Source organism: Bombus bifarius, unplaced genomic scaffold, assembly GCF_011952205.1.
Source record: "Bombus bifarius isolate JDL3187 unplaced genomic scaffold, Bbif_JDL3187 scf7180000008008, whole genome shotgun sequence".
Taxonomy (NCBI): Eukaryota; Metazoa; Arthropoda; class Insecta; order Hymenoptera; family Apidae; genus Bombus; species Bombus bifarius.
In genome coordinates this window covers 2,377,576-2,404,613 of record NW_022884386.1, presented here as the reverse complement: position 1 = coordinate 2,404,613, position 27,038 = coordinate 2,377,576, and the positions used below count along the sequence as shown (strand labels likewise).

Sequence of the window (27,038 nt, the reverse complement as noted above, 5' to 3'; positions counted from 1 at the left end):
AACGTTTTCGCGAAACTACCTCGAGATTCAGGAAACTAATTCTGTGCCAGAAACGTTCAGAAGTTCGCCTTAGTCGAAAATCTGATTTGGTTTATGCGCTACATTATTTGGCAGAGGATTCGAGTCGCTTCGGTTATCGTATGTCAAAGCGATGCACCTTGACGGAGAGAGCCACCTTAGGAGATCGATTTCGGTAATACTTAATTATCAAAAACGGAAGCTGTATCTTGGTAATCTTCTTGGAATCTGGCTCGTCTGACCTCTCGCGTTTAACCTCTGCTGTAAGAATTTTATTAATAGAAGATAAATCGCTTTTCAAACTACAGACTTAATTTAAAAGCAATAAATTTACGAGAGTACGTATCCTCGGAAATAACTTCTTCAAAGACAAACTAACAACCTTCATAATCGATTCATACCATCTTTGATCCCTGCTGATCCCTTGTAATTTTTCTGGTGGAGAATAACACTGGTCGTTTGTATTCAGAATGCGGTTTCGTAGATTCACTTTTTATCACGCGGGTTTATTATAAAAGTAATAATTTACGGAGGACTCGTGGCTTTTAAAATAGCTTCTAAGAACATGAACCAATAACCTTTATAATGTATTCACTTCACCTTTGATCTCTGTCTCTGCTGGAAGTTTTCTCATAGAAGATAATAATAGCTAGTTTTTATTGCCAATTTACAGAGAAACCAGTTATCCTTCCCTATCGATTCGTCGTTATGTAAGTCGATCGTGTCCATACATAAAAATCCAGATCAAAAACAATTCTTTTTTAACTAGGAATCGCGTCGACCACGAATCGTAGACGCGTCAAATTCGGAGCTAGATGCGTAGACGTGGCGCAATCGGTATTTCCAATGGAATTCTCGTCGCGTCGTGTCGTTCGTTCCTCCAAAATCATTCTGCAACACGTACGTGCGCGCGCACGTATATCACATACCTGTAAAACGCATAACACGTTCAAGAACGTGCGCAACAAGCTCTCGCGACACGCTCGTCCCACCAATCCGTACTGGAACGAGATGGCTCTTCTTTTCGTTGGTCTGAAAACGAACTTGGCAAATGACTGGCGGTAGACACGCGGACTAAATGACTGGCAGACGCAGGCACTCCATCTTCCTGTTCCGCCAGCACGTTGTTGGAACGAGCACCTCGCAGCTGCATTCGAGCCGCTTAAGCGCTCGTATGCCATACCCGACAACCGATTAATTATGAACATGCGATTAGGCATAGTGTTTGGAAACAGGTAGCGCGTGTGTTATCTCGACGCTAGAACGAACATTCGTTTCTCGTTGTCGCGTATTCCCACGGAAAGACGGTGTACGCGCGCACTCCTAGACGCGGCGAGACGAGCATTTTCTCCAATGGTAGGTTGGCGCACGTAATTGGCTCTGGCAGCCGCGAACTTTTAATTGGCTCCGCGAGCCAGTTTTCGAGGCCGCGCGCCGACCCGGTCTCGTCAGTCCGATGGTTTGTCACTCTCGTTCGGCTGGAAATCACCGTGAAACATCATCGCCGATCAGCGAGATTCGAACGTGGCGCAAACGGAATGTAGTAGCAGCAGCGGAATGCTCGTTGACGAATTACTACGACGTGAAGAGAAACGTGTAAAAGGAGGGATTTGTTTTGTTTTTGGCGCTGCATCGATAGCTATATGGAAAGGATAGTAGTTAATGCGGAATTATTAATAGCAACGCAACGACATAATGCCGCGAAAATTTTCGAATATTATTTGTTGGATTAGCGGATTATCAGGGATCTGTGACAGAACGAATAAAGCAATTATTTCGAGCTTATCGATCGTGGCCTGCTACGATGGTGGTTGTGCAATAGTGCCGCCGTTTACTGCAATCGTTTCGGACAGCCTGACGTCTTCTCCCGTTTTTGTTTGACTTCTTTTTTATTTTAAATCTCGTTAGGAAAGCAATACTTTTTCGCCTGATCCGAAAGTGTCCGCGGCGGGATTAACGAATTTCACGGGGTGAGCCGGCTCTTGGCGACGATGAAAAACGATTTTCTTGATCCTTAGATACAGTCAGAGGTCGGGCGTGCGCGGATGCACCGCGAAACCTTATCCCCGGGGTCGAATTGAAAGAAAATACACCGTTGTTATTTCAATCGCGCAGCGTCGAACTCGGCCTCGAAGCTCTGATTACCGCCTCGTTTCGATCCATTTCTACTCGGCAGGGCGCCTATTAAAACTGACGTTTTTAACGCGGCGGACACCATCTGACCTTGTCACATAATGTTTAATGGTGCTCATACCTGTTCTTCATCATTTAAATCTAAAACAATCTGTATTTATCTTTTTACCGTATAGATAATGTGACACGTTCCGAATGGTGGTTACAAGCGAGTCTCTCGTGACGTTCGAAACAGTGAAGAGAAAAGAAGCGTTACATGTGTGTGTTACGTGTGTGATTATTGAAATTTGGGCAAGATCGGTGAGAAGGTAGGTGAAACTGTTTAAAGGCCTTCGTGTGTTGTTCCTATTAGCAGAGTTATAGAATAGTTTTAAGAGCAGAGAACAACTGAAGAACCACTTTTAGTTTGCAATTGACTTCCGTCACGATTTCGTGTTACGTAGAAAGCAAAAACGGTCGAAGGATTTCCTATTATGAAACGAATATTGTACCGTCCCTTCGACTCACCTATCTGCCACGATGCCATTAAAAAAACCCATCATTTACTCGAGTACTATTTCCATTACGAAAAACGTGCATTTCCGTTGAATTAAAATAGGCGCATATACTGTTTCGTAACACATTTGTCCGGCTTTAGATGCATCTAATGGCAAGTAGCCAAGACAAATTCGGCAACTTTCTCCGCCATTCAAAATGCACGGTGAGTTTCGCCAGTTCGGTTCTTCCCTTCGCGTGTATTATTAAAATGGCAATTACCTCGCTAAACGGTGCCCTAGCAAGTTGTGAGCGCTTCATGTGTGCAATCACGTTTTCGAACAATAAGCGCCGTGGCGACACGACGGATTCTCTCGTCGATACCCGTGGCTTATTTCCAAGTTAAACACGGAGATGTTCCTCACGAGCAACACGCCGCGGAAATATATAGGTAGAAACATAAACAAAGCGAAAATTTAGGTCGCGTTACTCGAACCGTGCGCCGAAATCGACGTTGCGATCATGCCACGGTTTTCTTCGTCAAGGCTTACTCCCTTTGCTTTCCCTTAAAAGCTTTCGTTCTTCTCTGAGATATTGAATTTCTTCTTTTGCAAATGTGTGTTGGATATTTTTATAGCTCGAAAGTTTTGCAGTTTTTAGATCGATCGTAGCATTCCACTTGCAATCATGTCTTGGTTAATTTATCGTTATTAAGATGAAATTTTTAACACCGAGGAAAAATTAAAAATTTCTAATTTTCAAGTATTAGAATTTTCAAACTTCCAAACTTTCGAATTTTTTAACTTTCGCGTGTTCAAATTTTCAAATTTTTCGAGTTTCAAACTCTTTAATTCCAAAACTTTGAAATTTATATATTTGTAACATTTCATTTAAAAACTCACAATGTCACATTTTTAAATTACTGAAGTTTCAAGTTCTCGAATATTTCCTGTAGCTAAATTTAATTTGCGAACTTTTATGTTTTCAAAGCTCCATTCTTGTCCATTCCATATTACTTTAATGTAATCTTTGCACATTATTTCATTCCTCGATATTCTGCTTCTCTCCTTTCTTCTCCTTCCTTTTCCTTTGAATTATATATTTTGCTTAAAAGCATTGTTTTTTGTTTGATTATTAAGCTTTTAAACCTCTTATACCTTTTCCAAGATTTACTGACTTTCTATTTCTTTTTTGTTTTTTTTAATTTTTGATTACTCTCGTCCGAGATGAATATGTATACATGGTGATTATCATTCAAAATCCGCATTGATTAACAGAATAAATTTCCAAAAGGAAAACGAGATGTTGCGCGCAACGTTCCGTGTACGGTACTCGAATACTTAAGCTGAGTCGAGTTTCTTCGATAATAAATTTCTGTTAGCAGGTAACAAATCACGCTCTAGGGGCTCCTCGTACAATACCATTCCGCTGGTTCTTCATTAAAATAACAAACAATACGAGCAACTTTCTCGTTCATATTAGTCGATAAACTTTTGTTCGGTAGCACGATGCTCATAGCGAGAGTCAAGAAGATATAGTGGAGGAAAAATGGGATACTAACAAATTGGTGTCTGATCAGTAACGGGCACACTCTACTTGTCGATTAGGCGCAATTAAAGTTTGAAATTCATCGTCAGTTTTATGAAAACTTGTTGGACGCACGTTGATTTAATGCTAATCACATGAAAATACGATTTGTCGATAATAACAGTTTTAAAATAACTTGGATTAAAAATCAGAATTATAAACTTCATGAAATCTGAATACAGTACGAGATACAATTTTCATCGACTATTTTTACATTAGATGTCTTTGCGTGAAATGTTGCTTAGACCTTTTAGCGGAAAAATATTTTCTAGAATTCATGCGCGATATGGGAGATAATAAACATTGCAGGAAAAAGAAACAATACGCAGTGAATAGCTCGATTTAAAGGACTTGTACTGTATATTGTTGGTAGAAGCATGCGTTTCCATTTCGTTTTATTTAGAATGTTACACGTGGTTGAACAACGGTTCATAACAACGAAAGCCATCGAGGAAGGAAATCTTGTATGTTTTCGGTTTTGCATTTCACGCAAGGCGTGTCAACGACTTCGGTCAAAGCCCCAGTTTATCGTGAATGGGAGCAGAGAGCTGCAGAAGCGCGTGATGAATCGCGGAAACTTGCCCAAGTTGTGCGTTTCTGCAGAAACGCGAAAGTTTAAAACTCGCTTTCATGAAAGCCTAGTTAGCGCAATTGTATCCATTGAGACCAGCCTTCTGGCGTGCGATACCTTTTACCGTATCATCTCGAAAGCTTTCTTTAAACTTGCTGTTACTGTAGATCCTTTAACATCCCCAACTTCAAACGTAAAAGAACTTAAAAAAAGACATATACGTCGTATTACCGCCTCGAGCTAACCGCGTAATTGATAAGCAGGTTTCAGTGGTCGAATTTGTAATTAAATAAATGATAAAGCATTATTATTAGCATAAAATAACATTATTTTACTGTAGTTAGTTAATCTCGTTTCTAAAACGGGATTACTCGAAAGCGAACAGTTTCGAAGCCATGACAACGTTCAGCGTGATCCGGTGCCTTTCGAAACAGCTTCATAACGGGGCACTCTGCTCTTTAATCCGAGTTTTCAACACTTTGCACCTTTGACTTCGTTACGTCCGTTCAGCGGAACTACTCCATCGCGTCGGCGCGACGCGTTCCTCCGCCGGCGCGGAAGTTGTCGCGTTCGAAAGCGATGCGTCTCGCAAATAAGAAATTCGTTTAACGGCACCGATAAGGTCAACCGTGGCGCGTCGAGTCTCGCGGCCGAGTTCGTCTCTTCTCTCCGGCAAAGGCGACGAAACTCTTGGAAAACTTTGCGAATAAACTTTCCTCTTTCGTGAGAGCGAAGCGCGTGCAAGAAGAAAGACTGGCAGCGAGAAGAACGATAGAGAGGACGAGAGGAGAAAAAGCTATCCCCCAAGCCAAGACGACGACGCGGTGTCATCTTGACGTAAAATATGGATTATTCCGGGCATTTGCATTCGGAAAATAAGCCGACGAGCCGTCGTTGAACGGGGTCTGAACGAGATCCCTCTCCTTTTCCATCCTCTTCTTGCCTTCGCCGCTGTCTCCGTTTCCTGTCGAGCCCGACAGAGGAACTTGTCGCCAAAGTTTCGCGGTAATTATCGAATCGTTTGCCAATTCATCGGCAATCGACGCGAAAGCTACACCGTTCCCCTCCTTCTGGTGTAACGATCGAATAACAGCAAGAATAAAAATCCGATTCTCCCTTCGAGAACAGCTTTCTTTCGTCGACGCGGCTCCCCTGTACTCCCCTGCTTCCGACCATCTTTTCAACAACGTTTCCGTCAAGAGTCGTAATTAGATTCCTTCGTATTGAACATCGTCCGCATGACCGGACCAACGTTCGTCGATGTTAATTACTTTCCCGTTGATGCTAATCGATTCGATATACCTCGTCCTCGCCCTTGTATTTTCGATGACAACGGAAATCAACGTCGAGCCAGGGTACGGCTAGTCGTTCGCCACGCGACACCGTTAATCTACCCCCAAAACCATCGATGCGTTCACACTATTTCGACGATCTGGTCGATATTATTATCCAGCCTGGGTACTGATCAACATCGATTGACATTACCGAATTTATATCCAGGAATACGAGAAACCGGCGGGGACTAATCGTTATTAGCAACGACAGACGCGAGTACCGACAATGACGAGATTGTGTTAAACGCGCGGCCCGCGATGGAGCCTGTTTTCCAAAGCGATTTTGCGCGGACGTATCGCCGGGGACAGGTGTTTTTCCCTGTTTCCTCGATTAACGCTGTCACACGCTCTTCACGGTCTCTTTGAGCGTTAAGCGTGATGTCGATGCTTGTTATTTCGTTCGCCGCTCCGTCCGTGTTTTGTCGCGGCGATCGCTCGTTCTCATACGTATAAACGCTTATGGGACACAACCCATTGTTTCCTGATGCGATTTTAAAGCAGGTGAAATCGGGTTAAGTCTGTTTGCGGTGTGTGTAGTCTGTGGTGTCACGCGATGAGCAGATTCTCATGAATGAGCAGAACTGAGAACTGAATTAATTTTTTTTTGCTCGAAGAATTAGATGGATAGACTGCCCCTTAATCGGAGGATAAATTCGTGTGAGATTATTTTAACCCTGCGGATATTGACTTAAAATCTATGCTGCGGTATCAAATTTTACGTAAAATTCGTAGAGATGCTTACACGATGAAATATTTCATCTTAGTAAAGTATGACGTGCAAAAGGAGTTTCAACTCCTTCGATACTTAACCGGAATTCCAAATAGAGGGAGAAAATAACACAAAAACGTAGGTATCATTGGCCGAAATCGATTTACCGATAAATTAAGACTGTTCTCTTATATCTATCATTATTCCCGACAGTTGGAAAGAATTATCTTTTATTAGAAAATGTCTTCGATCGGTAATTACGGCTGCCGAAATAAGATAAATCGATAGTGTGACATCAACGCTATCGGTATGCGGTACGTGTTGAACGCTAGATAAATATACGACTCTATAAAGGAGCTTTCTAAATTTTTAACCGGATCATAGCTTATTCAGAAACTTTTAGAATCACGGAATTAATGCCGAATAAAATCATCGATTTCCGTCAATCCCAATATAGATATAATATATTGCATTTTGAACACAGATAGTTATACGATTTCAGATCAGATCAATCGCGATTTCTAGGGTTAATAAATTCATGCATGCTTCTGATAGGCGCTGAAATATCGGAACCCGCGTACTTTCCTCTTAAATCTGTCGACATCTTTGTATTGCGAAATTCACGATTCCGTTAATAATTTGGTGCAGAGCCCGCATCGTTTGCCTGGCGTGTACGTTAAGCGATTAACGCGCACCGTTTCAAGAATTTATCGAAGCGATCGGCCGATGTCTGACCAATTTTACATTAGGCGCGAAATTAAGGGCGTGGAGATTTCGCTCGGTGGAATTCGAACCATTCAACGCAGTCGATCGTATTAATAGACCACAGAGGATCGTTCGGTGTCGTTAACGAAATGGTTTCTATTTAATGTAACGACATACCTCTACGAAATTCCGCGACCATTCGTTTCACTATGGCCGAGGCACGCCGGCTGAAGAGTTGCGTGCATAGCGGTGGTTTCTGCGAAGTTCAAGTAGATTTATGCCACCACCAGTGTATCTCAATTAATTTCGCTGTGTATACGTACGTATATACCTATCTGCCGGTGATATTGTTGCAGCCGACATCAAACGAACAGCTCGCTTCCAGGAAAAATCTCAATTAACGCTGATCCGTTACGGGTACGCTCCGACAATTAACCGGCTCTTGGTCGGCCTATACACAATTCTGTTTTTTCCCGACCCAATTATGTAGAAATTTGATGTAGAGAAGTTTTATATACGACTCGTTTCCATTAATTTTTTAAAAACGTCGAATAAATTCGCTTTGTTGCTTTGATTTTTTATCCTTCCATCGAAGAGAAACAAGAAAATCGACGATGTAGAAAACTATGGATATGACATTTTTAACGCCACTAACATGGGAAATATAGTAACTTTATTATAGCCTCTTGTAACATTAGGTGGAACGATTTATTCCTCTGTATCCTTGTAAAACTTTACTGGATACACGCCCACTCCATGGATGCGTGATTTTCAGCATCGTTAAAATAGGAGATATACGTTTAGCTGACAATTTTAGAAATTTTAGATCTACAGCATTGAATAAAATTCTTCCCTGTTTCTTCATCTTGATGCTTTTAAGGTTCCACTGGATGCATTTTTACCAACTACTTCACGAGCTAAACTCGATCGAGAGTACTCTCTTCACCTTCCCCTTGAATCTCTTTTCGCCACCCTTGCTGAAACTTTTTTAACAACAGCCAGATCATGTTTAATGTTAACACCGAATCTCGAAACGAATGTCAACGAAGTTTCCTTCTCTCCAACGGTATCCATCTGAAACAGTTGAAACGCGAACCTTTTTCCTGCGTTCTCTTTCGTCTTCCTTTTCGTACAATGAACGAGCTTGCACCGATGATGATCCGTCACCTGTTTCGTCATCGAGCTCGCCGCGAAGGTATCAAAATACACAGCAACGGGAGAAATGAGCTCGCGTTCGAAGAAACTGGAAGGCAGTGGTGAACTCTGGTACGCAAGAGGAAGGCGGAGGGAAAAGGAGAGGCGACCAGAGGAAAGGAAGAGAGCAGGAAGGTCTGTGCACGCTCGCAGATGGCCTCGGATAGGCGCTTTGTACGAAAATGAAAAAGTCACGAAGGCGGAAGTTAAGAGCGTGCACACATAGAGGTACAAATACACGCGTCAAGGGACAGAAAGAGAAATTTGTTGCACCGGGAGTCTGATACACCGTACGTCGAGAAAATGTGCGCCGAGGCCTGAAATCGATGCCCGCCATCGACGTTCCTAAATATTTCTCGCTGTTTCTTCCGGTGGCAGGATTCGATCGATACGCGAATATCTCAGAAAGAAATCTTTCCCCTTTGTAAGTTTTTTAATCTCGCTTATTTCGTCTGGATAATTATCAACACGATCTCCGCTATACAAGCTGTCGCATTGTAACGATGTAAATCAGGATTTTGAGAAATTAGATTTAAACACTTGCATTTCAACTATTGAAAGTATGCACGTACTCGTGTCATTTTCCTAGTTTCACAATTGATTCAATTACCGGCGCATGAGAAACTATCGATATACCATTTTATTCTTCGTCTTATTTCATACTTTTATGTCGATATAATCTGTAGCGGGGGAATGAAACGTAGAACCTGATAAAAAGTTTCATTGGAAAATGAGAATATGCGTCAGTACGTTTTGTAAGCACTGTATACTTCATTCTCTGTTTCGATAACTTTTCGCGTCTTGAAAGAATACGATGAACTTTTCACAACAATAAGCGCAGGGTATTGTTCGATGAAAAGTAGCAGTGAATTGATGCATCAGTGTATTTATCGGTTCTCCGTATATGGGATATATTCCAGGAATTGATCGTACACCTAAAACAATTGAAAAATGTTCGTATAAATACATGTGCTGTTTATTCTTGTTTACGAGATACATATAACGAGTTTTATATGTTCTGTCGTGTGTTATCTGATTATATCTATGCAGATGATATATATATACATAGTCAAAATGACCATCTTACGTTTCAAGATAAATCTTTAGACATCTTGTCATTGATCCGGTTACTCTCTCAATGTCCTGTGGTGTTCCCCGAAGTTGTTGAAAACTTTGTTCTACTATATAAGATAGTGCTTCCAGATGGTATCGTAATGAACCAGATCAATGACACAAAACGTCTCTAGATTCAGCTTGAAACGTAAGATAGTGATTTGGAGCATCATCTATAAAGTTGATCAGATAACAAAGGATAGAACACATGAAGTTTTCTCATTGTTTTCAGGTCGAATCAATCACAATCGACACTCGAAATGTGTCCAACGCGTTACGGGACAACCTGCATACATTAACTGCGTCGACAGACGCGAAGAGAGAGAAAGAAAGGCAGGGACACGAGATTTTACGCGAGCAGAGAGGTAAACACGTTGGATGAAAGAAATATTTCATTCGGTGCTAGCTATAGACATTGAGAACGCGTGCCGTTATTCTAGCGACATTTTACAGGTGGCAGCGCGCTTTGATAACCTACAATATGCAATCGTTATTTGGATATCCAACGTGAGTTAAAGGGCTTCACTACGCTATGAATATGCAATATTTCTCTACTTTCGAGTTACGCGCTCTGCGTTTTCAATGCATGCATGAACTCGAGAATAAAGTGGATAGCCCCGTGCCTCGCGCCCTCGAAACTACGATTTTTTTTTCTCTCTCATACGCGCTCCCTCGATTTACTTTGCCGGATCGATCGTTTGGAAACGGAACGAATTCTTTAAGATATTCATACTTCATTGTTGAATATTCCATTTAAATGAAAGATAAATACGTAAGATAAATTTGATACGATTGTTAAAAAATCACCCAGTGAAATATTTCAGTCGTACGCTATGCTGAAATTCAAACTCTCGTTCGAAACCATTCAGTTCCGTTTCATGCGCGAGAGAATGTCCCTTTCTTTCGAGTATCCCAGTAAAAGTTGTCATCCGCTTTTGTTGCGACCACATAATACACCAGAGAAAACAGAGTATCACAATTACAGTCTTGTCTATTGATACATTCTACGTTTACCAGTCTCGTTGTCATACATTCCTAAAATCTTAAAGCTGTCTTGGACCGTACAAATCCTCGATTGAAAAGCGTCTGGCAACACGATGTAACGGGTGTTACGTCCTTTCAGTGCCACGTCGGTGTCGATCTTGAAAACGAGAGACACTTGAACACGGTTCTCGGCTGAACGTGCGATTCATGTTTCTCCTGAGCGTGTTCGTTTGATCAGCGCCGGCTTCTTTTTCAGTCACGAACAAGAGCCACAGAGGAGGCCTCTTTGCTTGTTCGTTCGCTGTTTCTCTCCGCGTCCAGTTTCTTCTTATCCCGAGACTTTCTCTAGTAGGGAAATAAAAAGAGTCACGAGACAGGAAAACCTCAATCAGCAAACACACCGTCGGGACGTCATGAATATCGGAAAATTGGAAATCGGTTAGCCCTTGGGATTCGACGACAGCTCACAGGCCACGTCTACCAACGTTTTCTTTGGATATCGTCCTACCCCTCCAACGGAATTCCGGCGAAATCCTCGCCAGACGTCCTGCGAGGAATCTAGAATTAACGTTCCCGTTTTATACCCACCTCTCGGTATCTCTTACCACGGAACTCTCAACCGTTAGGTCGCTCCGATATTTGCGTTCCTCGATTTCATCGTAATTGTACGAATTGGATCGGATAAAGAATCCGGATTCTACTTACAGCACGAACAGACTTCTTGTTCTTTTAGGTCGGAGATCACTCGAATCGAATACGATGGTGAAAGTTCAAGTAGGTGAAATTTTCCGTTACGTATCTCTGAGTTATTTGCCCTATTCGAGATTAATAATACGTTCTCGCTCAAACATCATAGGAAAGTTTTTATATTAATTGGGAGAGCTTTTGGTTGAATGTAGAGTTTTAATGATTCGGTGAACGTGATACTTTATACGGTCAAGGCAAGTAATGCGCATCAAATATCAAAATTTTATTAGACATAGGAAATGTGTCCTATCAATAACAATAAATTCTAAGGTAAGTTGAAGAAACAGTGTTTACAGAGTCATCATTTTCCTGTACATTTCAATTAATTGAGTTCATCAGTGTGGCTTCCGAACAGCTTTCAGATACCATAAAAATCAGAAAAACAACGAAAATGTATTTATTATTGTTTTTTCTTCGATTACTCGATTATTATTTAAATATTATTGCAACATTGCAAAACTCGAAGCGAATTTCTTCGACTTGGAAAATGTACATCGCGATCCTTTAACAAGTCATTTGGGATTTTCGAGAATCCTGATATGCGCATCGTCTCAGATTTATAGAATCTCATCTTAAATCCGTAACTTGTTTTACGCGTTTCGACCATGCACGCGGAATCTTGCTTGCAGCGTAGAAAGATTCCTCGTATCGGCGTTTCTGTATCGCTGGAAACAGGAGTGAAACAAATGGCGCTGGATCACGATGACGCGGCGCGATGGCAGAGAAACGAGGAAGGAAAGACTGTATGCGGGATCATTGTTGGGAAGAGCAGCTTCCGTTAGATTTATTCCTTTCCTTTATTGAGATACGATCGTTTATATTCCCGGAAATAGAAATCCACGTTGGATCCGATACCGAGCCACGTCGCTCAAACGTTTGCCTCGCTTTCCGCATGACCTTCGAGCACTATCGGATCTTAGTGAAACGCACCTAGAGCGTGTTCTTCAAGTTTCATCCGCAGAAAGTACATAAATGGTCTTTGACTGTGGGAGATGTTTAGAAGTTGACGATGGTTGCCACTTGTATATCATCTTATACGTTCTGTGACTACTTTAAAGGTAGCTGTCGTACGGGGAGTTTAGATATTATCCGAAGCATGTTAGAGTTTAGAGAAATAGAGGATAGCTTGCACTTGACTTATTTTTAACACCCAATGCTGATAGATCATTTGAGTTGATTTAAAATCGTGGGTAGAAAACGGTATCGTAAGATCTGCATGACTTTATTCGTCAGACTATCTTCTGTATCTTAGCGATGATTGATTAGTATACAAGTAATGCACGCTATTGGTACAGGTACTTCAAAGCCTACTCTTTACTGTACAATTCCAAGTTTAGAAAAGATTTTCATGCTTCTTTAATACTTCTTTTCTACTCCATATACTCCTTTAGGTATACTCTTAATTTACTCTACCACGCTTTCATAACACACTTTTCTAAAGCATCCTAAATATCTGTCCCAAACTCTACAACACACCGTCACATCCAGTTGCATCTTTGCAACTCAATCTCTCTCAATGAAGAACAAACGAATTAAAACCCACCTGCACGCGAAGCAAGTAGAATAACCAGAAATTTGAGCAACGGTATAACATAACAATACACGTTCACGGAAGATGATCTAAAAGGCAGCGCGTTCAGATCGCGCATAAGGATCTAGCTACCTTATTTGTGGCACGGTCCGCCTAGCCAAGCGAAGATGCATTTGCCAGACGGAAGGAGAAGGATGTATACAAACGGCAGTCGCAGTTCACAAGACGAAAAGGCTCCCGTGGGGCTGCATTATCATCCGCCGGCATTAGGTAGCTTGTTCGAGGCGAAGGTGAATCCTTGGCATGTATCGCGTACGCGCACCTGCATTCAGCCGTACATATGTATAGGACGCGTATTACGTGCGATTTCTATGGGAATACGGCCAGCGGAGCCAGGTTTGCATCCGAAAGATAACCCTAGATGTCCCTTCTACGTATTAACCGTCCTCTACGTTCTCCATCTTCCTTTCTGTCTCTCTCATTCTCTCTTTCTCTTAATCTCTGGTATACGGGTCTTTTCTCTTTGTCATCCACTGTGAGTAAACCCTCGCAACATCACCGTGCAGCCCCTGTATCAACGGACCAATCATTCCCCAAAGAAACTGTTACCCCGTACAGGTTTCCCCTGTATCCCGATTAAATCCACGTGGGACCCAACCAGATTTTACACGACACGGTGCCATTAGGGATAATCGAAGAGAGATGGATGCTGCGAACCGACGTCCTCCTTCATAGAACCCGGTCGTTTGGTTGATTTTCGGGCAATTACACGGTATTGTAGATAAATTATAAACTTGGCTTCCTAGAAATTATGCTTTGGAATTTTTTAATCAATTGGAAACAGGGAATTGGTGGTAAATAGGAATGGTACTTCTAGATTTGGAATATTTCAAGAGATTGTATATCATTGGACTCAGCTTGTCGTGAAACTCGAGAGTTTGAATTTGCTAATGGAAAAGAAGAACTTATAATAGTTTCAAATGGTACGTCCGAAATTTGAAATGTCAACAAGAGTCGAGCGCACCTGGAGGTTTCCTATTTCCTTTAGCATGATTTTATGATACTATGTGCCGTTTTTGTCGGTGGAAAATGCCTTCGTTCAGATCGGTGGAATGACGTCAATTTATAATGTTACCGAATGTATGAACTCTTCTATGCTGTTATGTCTGCAGACGGATTTTGGCAAGATGAAATATCGCTACTGCTGTCGCTCTAAGTCGTTCATAGCTACTGACTTCCATTACATCTGCAGAATATTCACAATCAGTCTGTTAGCGAAATATGTAGAATTGCATGTAAATGTAAGTTGTCTGACCGAACGCGAACTCCGTCTTCATTCCTCTGACACTTTCTTCGCCAGTTCCATTTGCCTTCTCTGAACTTGTCGAATCGAAGTTCGAAAGACGCAATTATTCCAAAGTTATTACCAAAATCGTCGGCTGTCCGTCATTCAGAAGTCGTTTCACCATTTTGGAGGCACTTAGGGAACCAGTTTGCGATCTATAGAACGTTAGAAAATTCTTTTTACGTCATAAACGGGACATCAGTTTCCATTATTTCTTCATCGTTTATCCGCTTAAACAGAAAATATTTCACTACACGATTAACATGTTTTCTACGAGATAAAACATACCTTGGATAGGGCAAAGTGGCATTTATTGCGTACAAAATCGTATTCCCATTTCTTTCGTACTTGGATACTAAGAAATTAATTTTTAAGGAATTGAAAACTGATGTGCTCGGAGAAGCTCCGTATCCTTGCGAAACTTCCGTTTGGACATTTTTACGCTCCTTCCTTGAAAATAAGACTCTAGGGACATCGGAGAAAAAGGAAGAGTACTCTGAACTTAAAGGTCAGTTAGTTACTTGGTGAGTAGTCAAATAGAAGTAGAAAGTGGAAAGTTGAAAATACTAGTAGAAAGTAATTAGGTCTGGTGTGACAGCCAGTTTTAGAAACAATCGGACTTGTAACTACTTTTAGTCAGCCAACATTTGGATTTGACTTAAATCATTGAACATTAGAATTGTCTTAGAAATTTATTTAATCCATTCGAAATCGATGACGTATCGTATGCAACATATTGGTGTTTATTTTTATTATTAAGGGATTATCGATTAATATTGAAAAAGCAGTCGAAGAATCGAGATCATCTAGAAAAAATATTGCTAAGAACATTGTATGGAATTGAAAAGAGCGATACCACAACCAGGATTACCAAAATTTCGAAATCAAAACTTCCATTGCTGGTGACTGACCTTTAGATAAAAATCGACCTTGAATAGATTAATAAATTCGATTAATGTCAAATCAATTCCTCCCAAAGACCTACGAACTTCTTCAATATCTCAAAATGTGAATTACTTCTGAGGTACTTCGATATTTCGATATTTCAAGAGACTACTCCAATCTCGTATCGATTAACTGTAGTCGCCTGGCTGCCATAAAATGTCCATCCAAGATCCCAAAGAGTAACTCACGAGCAGAATTCGCTATAATTTCACGGTTATAAATAAATACGCGAAGAAGGAGGGTACTCGTTGCTCCAAGCGGTCAGCCACAAGGCTAACCGGAAACGTTTTTGTCGGGAATCAAGTTAAGCTCCCGAGTCACGAGGCGCCGCGTTCAAATGGTGTTGATACCGGCGGTCTTACGATGGCCCCATAAACTCAAGACAAATGGCGTTTAAGAGTTTATCGTTTCCGGGAAGCGAGAGAAGTGGCGGTGTTACAGAGAAAATACGATGAACGAAGGAACAAGATACTAATGGACAGTGAGACTGAAGCAGAGGGAACGAGGATCGTCTAATGTCGGAGAGCCAACGATTCTTATTCCCGAATTCGTTTCCACCGTACGTAACGGCAACTGTATTCGTCGTCTATGCTACACGTGCTCTCGGCCGCCATTAACATTTTTACGAGATCACGTAACTCACTGTGTTCGTTGGAACATCGTGTGATTTTCTTTCCGTCTGTAACGATGGTTACGAGATTTAATAGGCGAAATAAACGTGGACTATGGTATGCAATTTTTACGTTACTAACTTTGGTTAATATCATGGAAATTAAGCTCGATGTTTAGAGCAGGCCGAAAGAAGAATATGTGATATAATACAACATTAGAAATGTGAAAGAGTGTTTAATGTGAGTACTCGAGGTTACCATATGGACGAAAGGTACAATGGATCGAACTCCAAGGTGGATCGTCAGCTTGGGTCGAGTTGTCTTTTTAGAATGTCTACGTCACTTGTCACTTGAATAGTTACGAAAACCCGTTTGAATTGGCCAATTTGATTGTCAATTAGAATTAAGAAAATAGATCAAGAGTTAAGAGTAAAGAGCCGAAACTAGGACATTCTTAATATAATTAACGATTTACAAGTACAAATCTATCTATAGTCTCATGTTCCTACGATACCATTGTAGTATTGGTTAGACTGTTTTGTGACGATTAGCACAAACTTTGCTAAACAGTAAAGTGATGTTACACTTGAGTTAAGTTACTTACAGTACTACCGTGAATTTCAAAGGAATATTCAAATCAGTACGTAATATAGGTGACGCAAGCGGATGGATGATCCCATAGATCAATTGTGGCCTTCGAAGGGCCTCCTTATTCGGTTTTGTCTCTCTGTGTATGACACATTGTGTTTTATGTTGTGTTTGTATTATACGCATGCTACGCATAACCGTGATAATAGCATACTAATCGCATAACATTACAATAGAGACAGCTGATGTCGGAAGCAAAACAGCTTCGAACAGAGCTGGTATGGACAATGCTGAGAGATCGGCCGAGTTTCCCTGTTTGGTTTCAAAATTTCCCGCCGCACAATCAGGCGATTCGACAGCGTGCTAATTATCTCTCATTAGCATCTAAATTTTTCCTCGGCACTTGTTATAGATTAAAACAGCGTGATTTCATAACGAATGAAAAAAACTGCGAGCGCACTACTTCTAGCGAATTGCGTATTTGTTGACACGACGCGATATCAGGAAAGCCGTATGACCGTGAATGACCGATATGAGCCGTAGCGATTTTTCTTATTAATTAGAGTATGAACATCTGAACGAGATAGATGTGTGATACATGATTCGTTTAATCTCTCACTGTACAATTGCGAAAAGAGTAAAAACATGGATAACGAAGATTATGGAGACATGTAAAAAGCCATAACTCAAGAAAGTGACTTTAACATTCGATATCATCTGATTCGGATTTTGATCTGACCGTTGTTACAGTTAACTCGTTGTATCGTATATCTTAGATTCGCTCCTCATAACCACCCTAAAAATGATGATACTATGGAGTATTGTTAAATGTAAGAGAAACTTACATATGTACGTATTTATATTCCCATTCTCATTTTCAGGATCATTTTAATCTGCGCCCGTAGTCGATAATTTCTAGGAATTAATTGCTGTATGACGAATGATTATGTGGAATTATTGCTATCAGAAAGAGATGACATTTCAGAATTTCCTTCTCGGTTTTTCAAATATTGTTTTGCAATTGACAAGATGGGACGATTGTCCTACGCAGCCATATAACAATCGTGTTCTCTCTCGAGGAGATCAAACGTTCTGTTTTTCGTAGATTCGAGAAAATCACGCTCATGGGTCGCCTCGTTCCATCGTCGAGACTTCCGTGGATCCTGCTCGTGATACGTCCAACCAAAACGAGCAGCGAACTAACATCCTGAAGTGAAACTTTCGGAATCTCCGGAGAACGAAGACGAGGATACGTTTGTACGCCTCGTATTCCCGGGGGTTCGCCTTCCTTCTTCCTACCTTTCTCTCGATTTTCCCTCTCCAGTTTCTTCCTCTATTATATCCCACCCTTCACTTCCGTATTCCTCTTTCGTTCTAGTAACATGCGGTTGAGTAAGGGGACGGGATACCGCGTCGACGCTGTGTTTGGCGACGATTGACGTCGTCAATGGTGATGCTACACGACGCCGCAGTAGATTCAATGGGGGCCTAGATAAAGTTCTTGATATGCTGATACGTCGAGTTTGTTGCTGCAATACATAATTTAGAATAAAATAAAATAGAACAGTAAATATATAAATTTAACAACGAGATACAGATAATACAATAATAACTTAACTTTGTACTTAGTTTCAAAGTTTGTTTCTCTCTGAACTCTCGCGTGACTTTCTCAATTCTTATACAATTCACACAGAACTTTCAGTTTTCAATCATACCACTCTCTTAAAAATCTGACACATACAAAGTATATTCTTTTCACATGCAACCAACACTCCTACAGTTCTATTATATTTATTACAACATTTGCATGCTAATTAATTAAGTCCAAATATATTACATTTCTTATTTAACACAAATATATAAAAAAAAAAGAATGTATGTGCCAATACTTTTTGTAGCCATTGTACATGTTAAATTTTCACTCACATTTCCTAAGGCGCTCATCATTATTTATAGATAAACATTTCCTCGGTTCTTAATCGCTTATCAACCATACACGCTCATATCACTCAGCATTCCGAATTTCTCTCTCTTGACAGTGCTCTTTTTCTCTTTGGCATCCGCTTCCTCTGTCTATCAAGACAGTCCTTCCCTAAAATTTTTTTAATTAATAAAATATCTATCAAAGAGTGTCCAGCATGCAGCTCTTCACCCGGATAGTTGTTTAATAATCCAAGTAGATGAAACTAACGTAAACCCTTCAAAAAAGTTTTCAATTTTTCCTGTGTTCTTGTCACTGACCGGAAATTAGAGGCGCCCCATTGTGTGCCTTTGTCCCGTTCGACTCGCGTGACTTCCTTTTTTTTTCATTGCAGTCCCATGGTCAACCAGTGGTGGTTACGTGGCACGACGCGACGTGCACACTTGGCTTATGTCGACGCCGACGTCAAGCCTCGTTCGTTACGCGGCGACGTTTTCGTCGTAAACCCGTTGAAAACCGGGCCAGACTCGGGAGCTTGATTAATCGTCAGCTCGAGGCGCCGCGTCTTTTTGCAGCCGTAAAAATTTGTTGTGCATTCGGCGGGGAAAAAAATCGTTGCATTTGCTTGATGGCAGCGGGAGTGAAGTGTCACGGAGAGGAACGGGGCTAATGTTCTTTTTAAACTTTGATCTGACACATTCTGGACAATGCTGGAAATTTCTTTGTCTATCGTTTACAGTCGAAATACTTTGTATGGTAATATCACATAGAATTTCGAAGTCTTTACGTTTTTAAATTTTCAGATTTTCCTACATTTAAGTTATGTTTTGAAGTTAGAATATTAGATTGGTATCCGAATAAATAATCGACGTAGAATAATTCAAGTGATTAGTCTCGATCGAGTTTGTGTTTGGTATTTGCTTATCTCGATTACGTTTCTGTCTTAATAAGGATCAATATTAATTATGTCAAACGTATCGGTATATCTTTCGTTCGTTGCAGAAGTAAAACGTCTGAAACACGTAGTTTCAATGAATTTGATAGTTTTAGTGCTAAATTTGCGATAAGATAGTTGCGCTGAAGTATAAAGAATATTAGATATACAAACATATTAATGCTTTAAATAAAAGTTAGTTGTAATATTCCATGTTCGTAGTCACGCACAAATAGAACACAGCGAAAGAACAGGACATATCAACAAAGATCAGAGAGAGAAACGCGGTCGCAGCCTGGTAATCCAGATTACAGAACGTTTTCCGTGCTTTTTGCGTTTCCCTGTCGGCCTTTCAATTACTGGAAGCTACGATTCTATTTTTCCCATGGCGCAGCGCGCGGACCGGTAATTAGGTGGCGTATATAAATTCGTTAACTCTTTTAAAAGGTTAATGGTCCATGTGGCATTGGCAAAGAATCACCTTCACCGGTACTTCTGCTTTATTTCCCTACCGAATTATTTAAAGGACTTGGAATTGGAATTGAATGCGGCCAGAACGAGCAACGGTTACCAATAGACCACCAGTCGTTCCATATTTTCATGGAGCCGTTATAGCAAAGAGTCGCTCGGCCTCTTAATTAATACCTCCTCAAATTTACAGACCTCGTCGAATTTTCGAACGTTTCTCACATAACTTCAATTAACGAATTGTTTTCTTTCACTTGTGTCTTTGTGTTTACTTTGTAATTTTAAGATTCGTTCTATAGCCGGACTATATTTATACGGATGAGTTTATATTAGGCTTTAGACGTATGGTCTCGTAGTTGAACTTTTATTATCCAATCTACGATCAAATGGAGTTTCAGCTTCGATTACGTGAATATACAGGATGGTTGGTAACTGGTGGAACCAGCGGAAAGGGGGTGATTCTACGCGAAAAAAGAAGTCGAAAATATAGAATAAAAATTTTTCGTTTGAGGCTTTGTTTTCGAGAAAATCGACTTTGAATTTTCGCTCGGTACGCGTGCAGTTTACCACGTCTCGTTATAACGGATCTCACTGTAGATCGTTATCTCGATGAAAAAATTAAAAAAAAAAAATTTTATTCTATATTTTCGACTTCTTTTTTCGCGTAGAATCACCCCCTTTCCGCTTATACCACCAGTTACCAACCACCCTGTATATTCTTACTTTCTTGCAATTTATCCTTACACGTATATACAGAGTGTTGCAAAATATATGAACGTTGCTTGTAGCGTTGATTCTAGATTTTAATAAAATAATAACGAAATAAATGCCGCTAAAACTTATTCCTCAAGTTGTAAATTATTTAATTTCCCGTTAGAAACATCTCTACAAATGTAACCCACTTTACACCTGTGTGCGTTTTTTGTAAATGACGCAGATACAACGCATATGCTCAAGTTCAATTTTCTTAACGTTAGTTTCTATTAAAAGAACAGAGATTGAAATGAGTTAATATTTGCAAGAGTCAAGTTATCCAACAAATTATTTGGCTCGATTTCAGCCAGTTTTCATCGTTGGTCAATAATCGACGTGCTTACAAAAGGGGTCAATTTCTCTTGTGATTACAGCAACGTCCGCTGCGATTTACGGCGGCGGTGCAAATGTTTCAACGATATTTCAATAAGCACACAGGCGATACGCGTTATTACGAGCGTAGCAAAATGACCTTCGAACATTGTTGATACGTCCACGAATGGATACATATGATGTTTGCTAGAAAGATGTATGCTGATGCTAATGTATCGCGAAAGCGAGCAGCTGAACTCTGTGAACGAGCCGTCATGCGCGTTTCCATATTTGGGTATTGTTTAGAACTCCGTTCTAACGTGAAATATATTCAGTGTGGCGGGTACAGTATGTAGCAGCCATTAAGCTTTAGAGTAGGATGTATTTGGTAATGAATTGCTTAATTGAAATGGTTACATACCTAATCCTATATTAAATATGGAGTATCCATTGTTTCGGATTCGGCATTTCCTATTTAATTTAGTAAACTAATTCGATAATTTGACGAATTAAAATTTTAACTGCGACCGTACTACGTTTCTCTCTTCGATTTACCAGTGTAAAAATAAAAATAATTCCTTCGTCCAACCATAAAGAAAATTTAATTAAGAGCTCGTTATCGAAATACCATCCATCAGCAAACGCCCTCATAAATACGATCTCCCATCCGATAAATTGCCCAACCATCTATCCATCGTTTATTTTATACGTTGGATCCATGATCTCAGCAGTTTCGTCGTTCGTCATTATAATATTACACACCCCGCCGATCCCGAGGCATCTAAACCACAGGAAAAACCCGAGCAGAAATTATCAGAATCGAATTCTCATAGGGTAACGAAAGCAGTAGGAGGGTTATATCGAAATAAATCGCGTACCGGAAGCGTAGGACCGCTGTTGGGCGCGCCGCGGGCGCTTGCTTGCATTGTTGATCGTGCCCAGAGTGTTTTTTCCCCCTGTTTCCACTAGGGACGGATTGCCGGAGATGGTAGCTCAAAGCGGAACAGCTCACCGCGTTTTTCCTTTGCGATGACGCCGGGTAAAAGAGCACTTTTCTATTAACGAAGCACGCGCGTTCACCTACCTATCCACTGACGAGAAGGCTCAGGTATTTATTTAATAAAACGCGACTAGAAAGGTGAACGGTACGAGGGAAAAGGATGAAAGGGGAAGGGAAACAGTAAGAGGGGGTTGGATTACAGATTTTCCAGATAAAGGGAAGCAGAATGGCGATGCCGGACAAGCCATGCAACGAACACCAAAGAAATTTCCTTTACCTCATAATTTGCCTGTGTCTAACTTGCTTCCCTTTACCTTCTTCCACCGTCTCTCTGCCTCTCTCTCTCTCTCTTCCTCCAGGTATGCTGTTCTTTCTCGAATACTTTGCATCTGATTTTATACCAGAAGTTTGGAACGCACGACTTTAAATGGACACACTTTTTATGCAAAAAAATCGCCGGCATTCAACGAGCACGTTTACTTCCGCGCGATCAAATATCGAAGGACCATCGTTTATCCCTTTAAAGCTAACGCGTCGTGAAATCCTTTGAGGGAATTTTTTCTTTCTTTTTCTCTTTTTCTACCTTACTCTTTCGGTTCGTTGCTATTGTTTATTGATAGATCGATGCGGGAAAGGGAGAATTTATATACAGAGGAAAGTCACGCAAACGATAGAACAATTGTACCAGAAAAATGCACGCCCGATCGAATCTCGTAAACGAAATATAGGATGACGAACCATGAAACCACGTATTCGTAGTTACCAAATATGTAGTTTTCATCACTTGAACTCTCTTTGTACGTCCTTCTTTGTCCTTCTGTAATCTCTGACGGATTACTGATATCGTTTATAGTCACTGAATGTTGTACATTTAAATATCTCTCCATTGCTTAATCTTAAGCTCAATTCTGGCAACACGAGAAAGTAACAAAGTGGTTGTTGAGTGATTATTTCGTCTATTCTGTTAATTTATATTAAGATTCTGCGACAATTCTATGTTCCATGGTCTATTTAAAGCTCTATTGAAAAATTGTATATTGGAGTTTTTGAGACCTCGGGTTCTCCCTTTCATTACATCTGATATGGGGAAACGGATATAGAAGGACATGGGAATGGCAGTTTGACAAAGCCTGTGAAAAATTTCACACAGCTGAAATTCGAATTGGACGGATTATTGGAAGTTGGGGAACCGTGGGGATGATCAGTCATCGTACGACCTATAGAAACTACCGGTATCATAACGGTACTTGGTATCGAGGTATGGCCAGGATAAAACTGCGAAAACCAAACAGCATGTTGTATGGAATCCATCAAATCACTAATCACGTCACGTACCAGCTGAATATCGATAGTAGCAATCGAATCGAAATAACGATCATATCCGACCGAGTCAGAAATCTTTTCTAGCAGAAAACTCCAACACCATCAAAAGCTAACAACCCCTAAACTCGTCCAGTATCATTCGATCGCCATCACCGAGGTGATCGAACGAATACAGGTAAACCAATCGCGATTCGACATCACTGTGAAGAAACGAAACGAAACGAATCGAAGGGACTAATCGAGCGGACCAATGAAAGATGTACGACGTTGAAGGAAGTTATCCGAAGATCGGAAGCGGATGAGAGGGTACCGAAGCATGGAAGTTGGTAGGGGGGAGGTGGGTAGGACCAGTGGGTAAAAAAGGATTCGTTCCCTGTGAACGTTGAACCGTACACAGCTCGACGTCGCTTTTATCCACGACGAACAACGACTTGGCTCCACTTTCAGCCGACGAGTTCGCGTTGCCTGGCCATGAAAAGGCGTTGCAAGGCCGGGACGGGGGTGGTTGGACGTTGCTGGAATTTGTCCGTTTCATTTACCACGAGATATTTTCGGCCGCGAAGCCATGGAACAGAAACTGGAAGGGAGAGGGAGAGAGAAAAGGAGTGAGAAAAAGCCCCCGGTGGTACGGACGAAAGTTATATTGCATTTATTGCGAAATGAAGTTCCTCGAAGCGACTATTCTCAGTGTTCTCTGGCAACTGAGCAACCCTCGACGGCGGACTTTCGTCGCTACCAAAACGTTTCTGGCGTCGTCGATACGAGACAACGAACCTCGTCCCTTTTCACTCTGGAACACGTCCTCTATTTCTCTCGCACCGCTATCCTGACCATCCAGCTTGGGTACCCCTTTCCGCCCTCGTCCCACCCTTCGTCTCATCCACGAATACTGTATGACCATTGTCGAGATTTTCATTGTGCGCAGTAGAAGCGAAGAAGAGAACCGACTGTCCGAGCAGGCAGTAGTTTCTAACGAATTGGTCGGCCGGAAACTGTCCTTCGCCCGGAGCAACCTGCTGGGACCCTGGCTAAATAGGAGGTTTCCTGCGGGATCCGGACGTACTCCGTTATTCCCTTTCTCCTTCTTTTCCTCCTCTTCTCTCTTTCCCTCTCTCTCTCTCTCTCTCTCTCGTTTTGACTTTTTTCTTTTTTTCGTCTCCTTTTTTCTGCGGTTTTTTCTCCTTTCTCCCATCTGTGTCTCGATGGCGGAGCGAGAGGTCTCTACGAGAGGTCGTGAGGAGCCGGTTATTTCTACTGGTTCTCTCGGAATGTCGGAGTAGAAAATATTTCGACTACTTACGCCAGATGAACCGTCTACTCTTGGTCTGTTAATTAACTTATCTCGGCAAACTTTTCATCCTATTTTAATTTGTTGCCAAAGAAAGGGGCAGTCTTATATATACCGTCAGCACAAAATCGCATTCATTCAAATTCAGCTTAATCATCACACCACATTCTAACTTCACTATTTTACTATAGTATCTCGTAGCGTGGTTACCTGATCATCGGAGGAATTTACAAGTCGCCAACCTTCGATATCCGATACCCAATAACAAGCTTCCCTAATTCTGTTTCTATCATCTAATATACCAAACTATCGGCACCAATCCTCCTCGCGATCATGTATTAACACCGCTTTATCCACTCGGGACAACCGGCTTCCTTCACTTTTAAATCACCACGCTCCAATCTCTCCCTTGAATCTGACGCTGGAACCCTTGGGCCGCGGGAAACTTTAACGATGCCGTGCTTCATCCGCGGTGATTCGCCGTCAGCGCGGTTCGTGGCCGATAACAGATTTAATGGATTCGATTTCGTCGATCCTTTACCACTCCGTGTACACAGGCCGCTTAGCGTCGACGTCACCGCACCGGCTCCCTGGCTTTAGAAAGTTTCCAAAGACGAGGGAATATTAGTTCGCTGGCGCGAAGCGGCGAGAATCGAAGCAGCCGTCGTCCCTTGGACTTCAAGGCGAAAATTGAAACGTCGTATAGCGGCTCTTCGAGACTTTCCAAGCCGCGAACGTCCGTTAGAAGGATCCCTGGAGGTAAAAGGAGGCACGCTTTGTATCCTCCCCTCGCGTACATCACCCTTTTACCGCCACGGCACACACGCACACGCGCACAATGCAACCAGTTTTCTTCTTCGCGTTGGCAACGTGAGTGGAAAAAAGGACGATGGTTTCGTCAGCGGGTAGTTTTAGCCCTATCACGAACCGCCACTCTTCTCTTCGCCGCATGTCACATGGTTTCCTCGCGGTATTGGCAGATCCGGTAAATTCTCAGTCGACACCACGTCCGGAAGTCGAATCACCGATAAAAGCCACGCCAGGATTTCGAAATAATGCCCTCGGCGTGTTCACATCGAGACCGCAATGCAATTTTCATTGGTGTTTGGGTTAGTTTAGAATGATACGCGCTTCTGCGACAATCTGTTTGATTTAGAAGTTGATGCGGCTCGATCATGGTATCAAGTTTGACTTACTCGAAATCATATCGTGCTCTTTCGATATTTTACTACTGAGTTCCGCTGCACGAGAGATATTCCCATTTTATTGGTGTTTTTATCCATATTTATGTTTGTGCAACATGGTATTTTTTTTATAAATGATGTATGGCGTAGTATGTTTGAATGCGTTTTTTAATCTGAATGTGTATTTGAGTATTGGAGGTCTTGTACGAATCTTGATACGACCTTAAATAAGTTTGTTGAGTTTTGATCGGTCGACGTGGCAGTATCCTGAACATGATTGTTACATTTTTAACTGATAAGAAGGTCGATAAGTCTGAAGTGGTGTAGCTGCGGGGAAAAGGTGTAAGAAGAGGAAATATTTTACAGAATCGATTTTCTCTGATTTATAAGTCTCAATAAAAGTAGTTCTTCAAGGGAAATTATCTTCAACAGTAAAGTGTCCCCGATGATGTATTTGAATTTTTAGCGTAAAATTTAGGACCGATCAATCAAACTTTCAGGAAGACTAGTTTAGAGACATAATCGCTTTTGACGTTATCCTACTGCAATTAGTTGACACGTTTGTATCAGTTGCGTATGGATAAATCAGTATTAGTCCATATAATTGCATATGAGTCTGGATGCGCAGATGCTCTGACATCGAGCAGCTGCGTTCAGCTATACTGATTAGTTGGATTACCTCGTAAGATTGAGAGATGCTGACAGTGGATTTACATAGAGATAGTCCGACAACAATTACTTTGTTCCAATTATGTATAACTTCGTTACTAAGAAAGATCTTTTAACTCAGAAAGAGGCTAGTCCGGTATCAGATAACTACGGTGTTGTTATTACGAGGAAGAAAGAAAGAGAGGGGGATAGAAAAGGAAAAAAAAATGAATTTAAACGAGGAAACAGCGATGATTACGTGAAATGACGTATTTCTTCGATATGCATTTCTCTAGCGACGATGAGTCGATCATAAGTGTTCAAAAATCTTCGTGCAATTATCAAAATCGAACCTTCTAGTTGCAAAGAACACCTTTTTATCGACGTTTGCCAACATTACGACTACTTCCATCAGAGATCGCGAAATAAGCTAATTATTGATAAAATAAACAGTTCTTAAATCCATCCAATTCCCAACGATAACGTGCTCCTAACGAGCAGCTTCAAAATAAAAACCACTGAATTCAGGTGAAATGCAAAGCCCTCCAAAGTAGAAAGAAATATTCCAAGCAACAAAGTTTCAGCGCGATAGACATAATAGCATGATATACGCCATCA

The 27,038-nt window shown here is 41.2% G+C and overlaps 1 protein-coding gene across 9 annotated transcripts in view; it reads left to right on the top strand.

Annotated features, from left to right (window-relative positions):
* The window catches only part of LOC117206614 (zeta-sarcoglycan), a 218,442-nt gene that overhangs the window by 142,518 nt on the left and 48,886 nt on the right, over positions 1-27,038 (top strand). The window contains exon 1 of one of the 9 annotated variants that reach the window (XM_033446107.1): positions 2,125-2,459. The exons of 7 other annotated variants lie outside the window; for them this stretch is intronic. In XM_033446107.1, the coding sequence (XP_033301998.1) occupies positions 2,347-2,459 (113 nt within the window). In that variant the 5' untranslated portion in view covers positions 2,125-2,346. Of the gene's footprint in view, positions 1-2,124; positions 2,460-10,179; positions 10,204-27,038 lie in introns of those variants that run through there. One more of the 9 variants, XM_033446111.1, reaches the window with a different exon arrangement.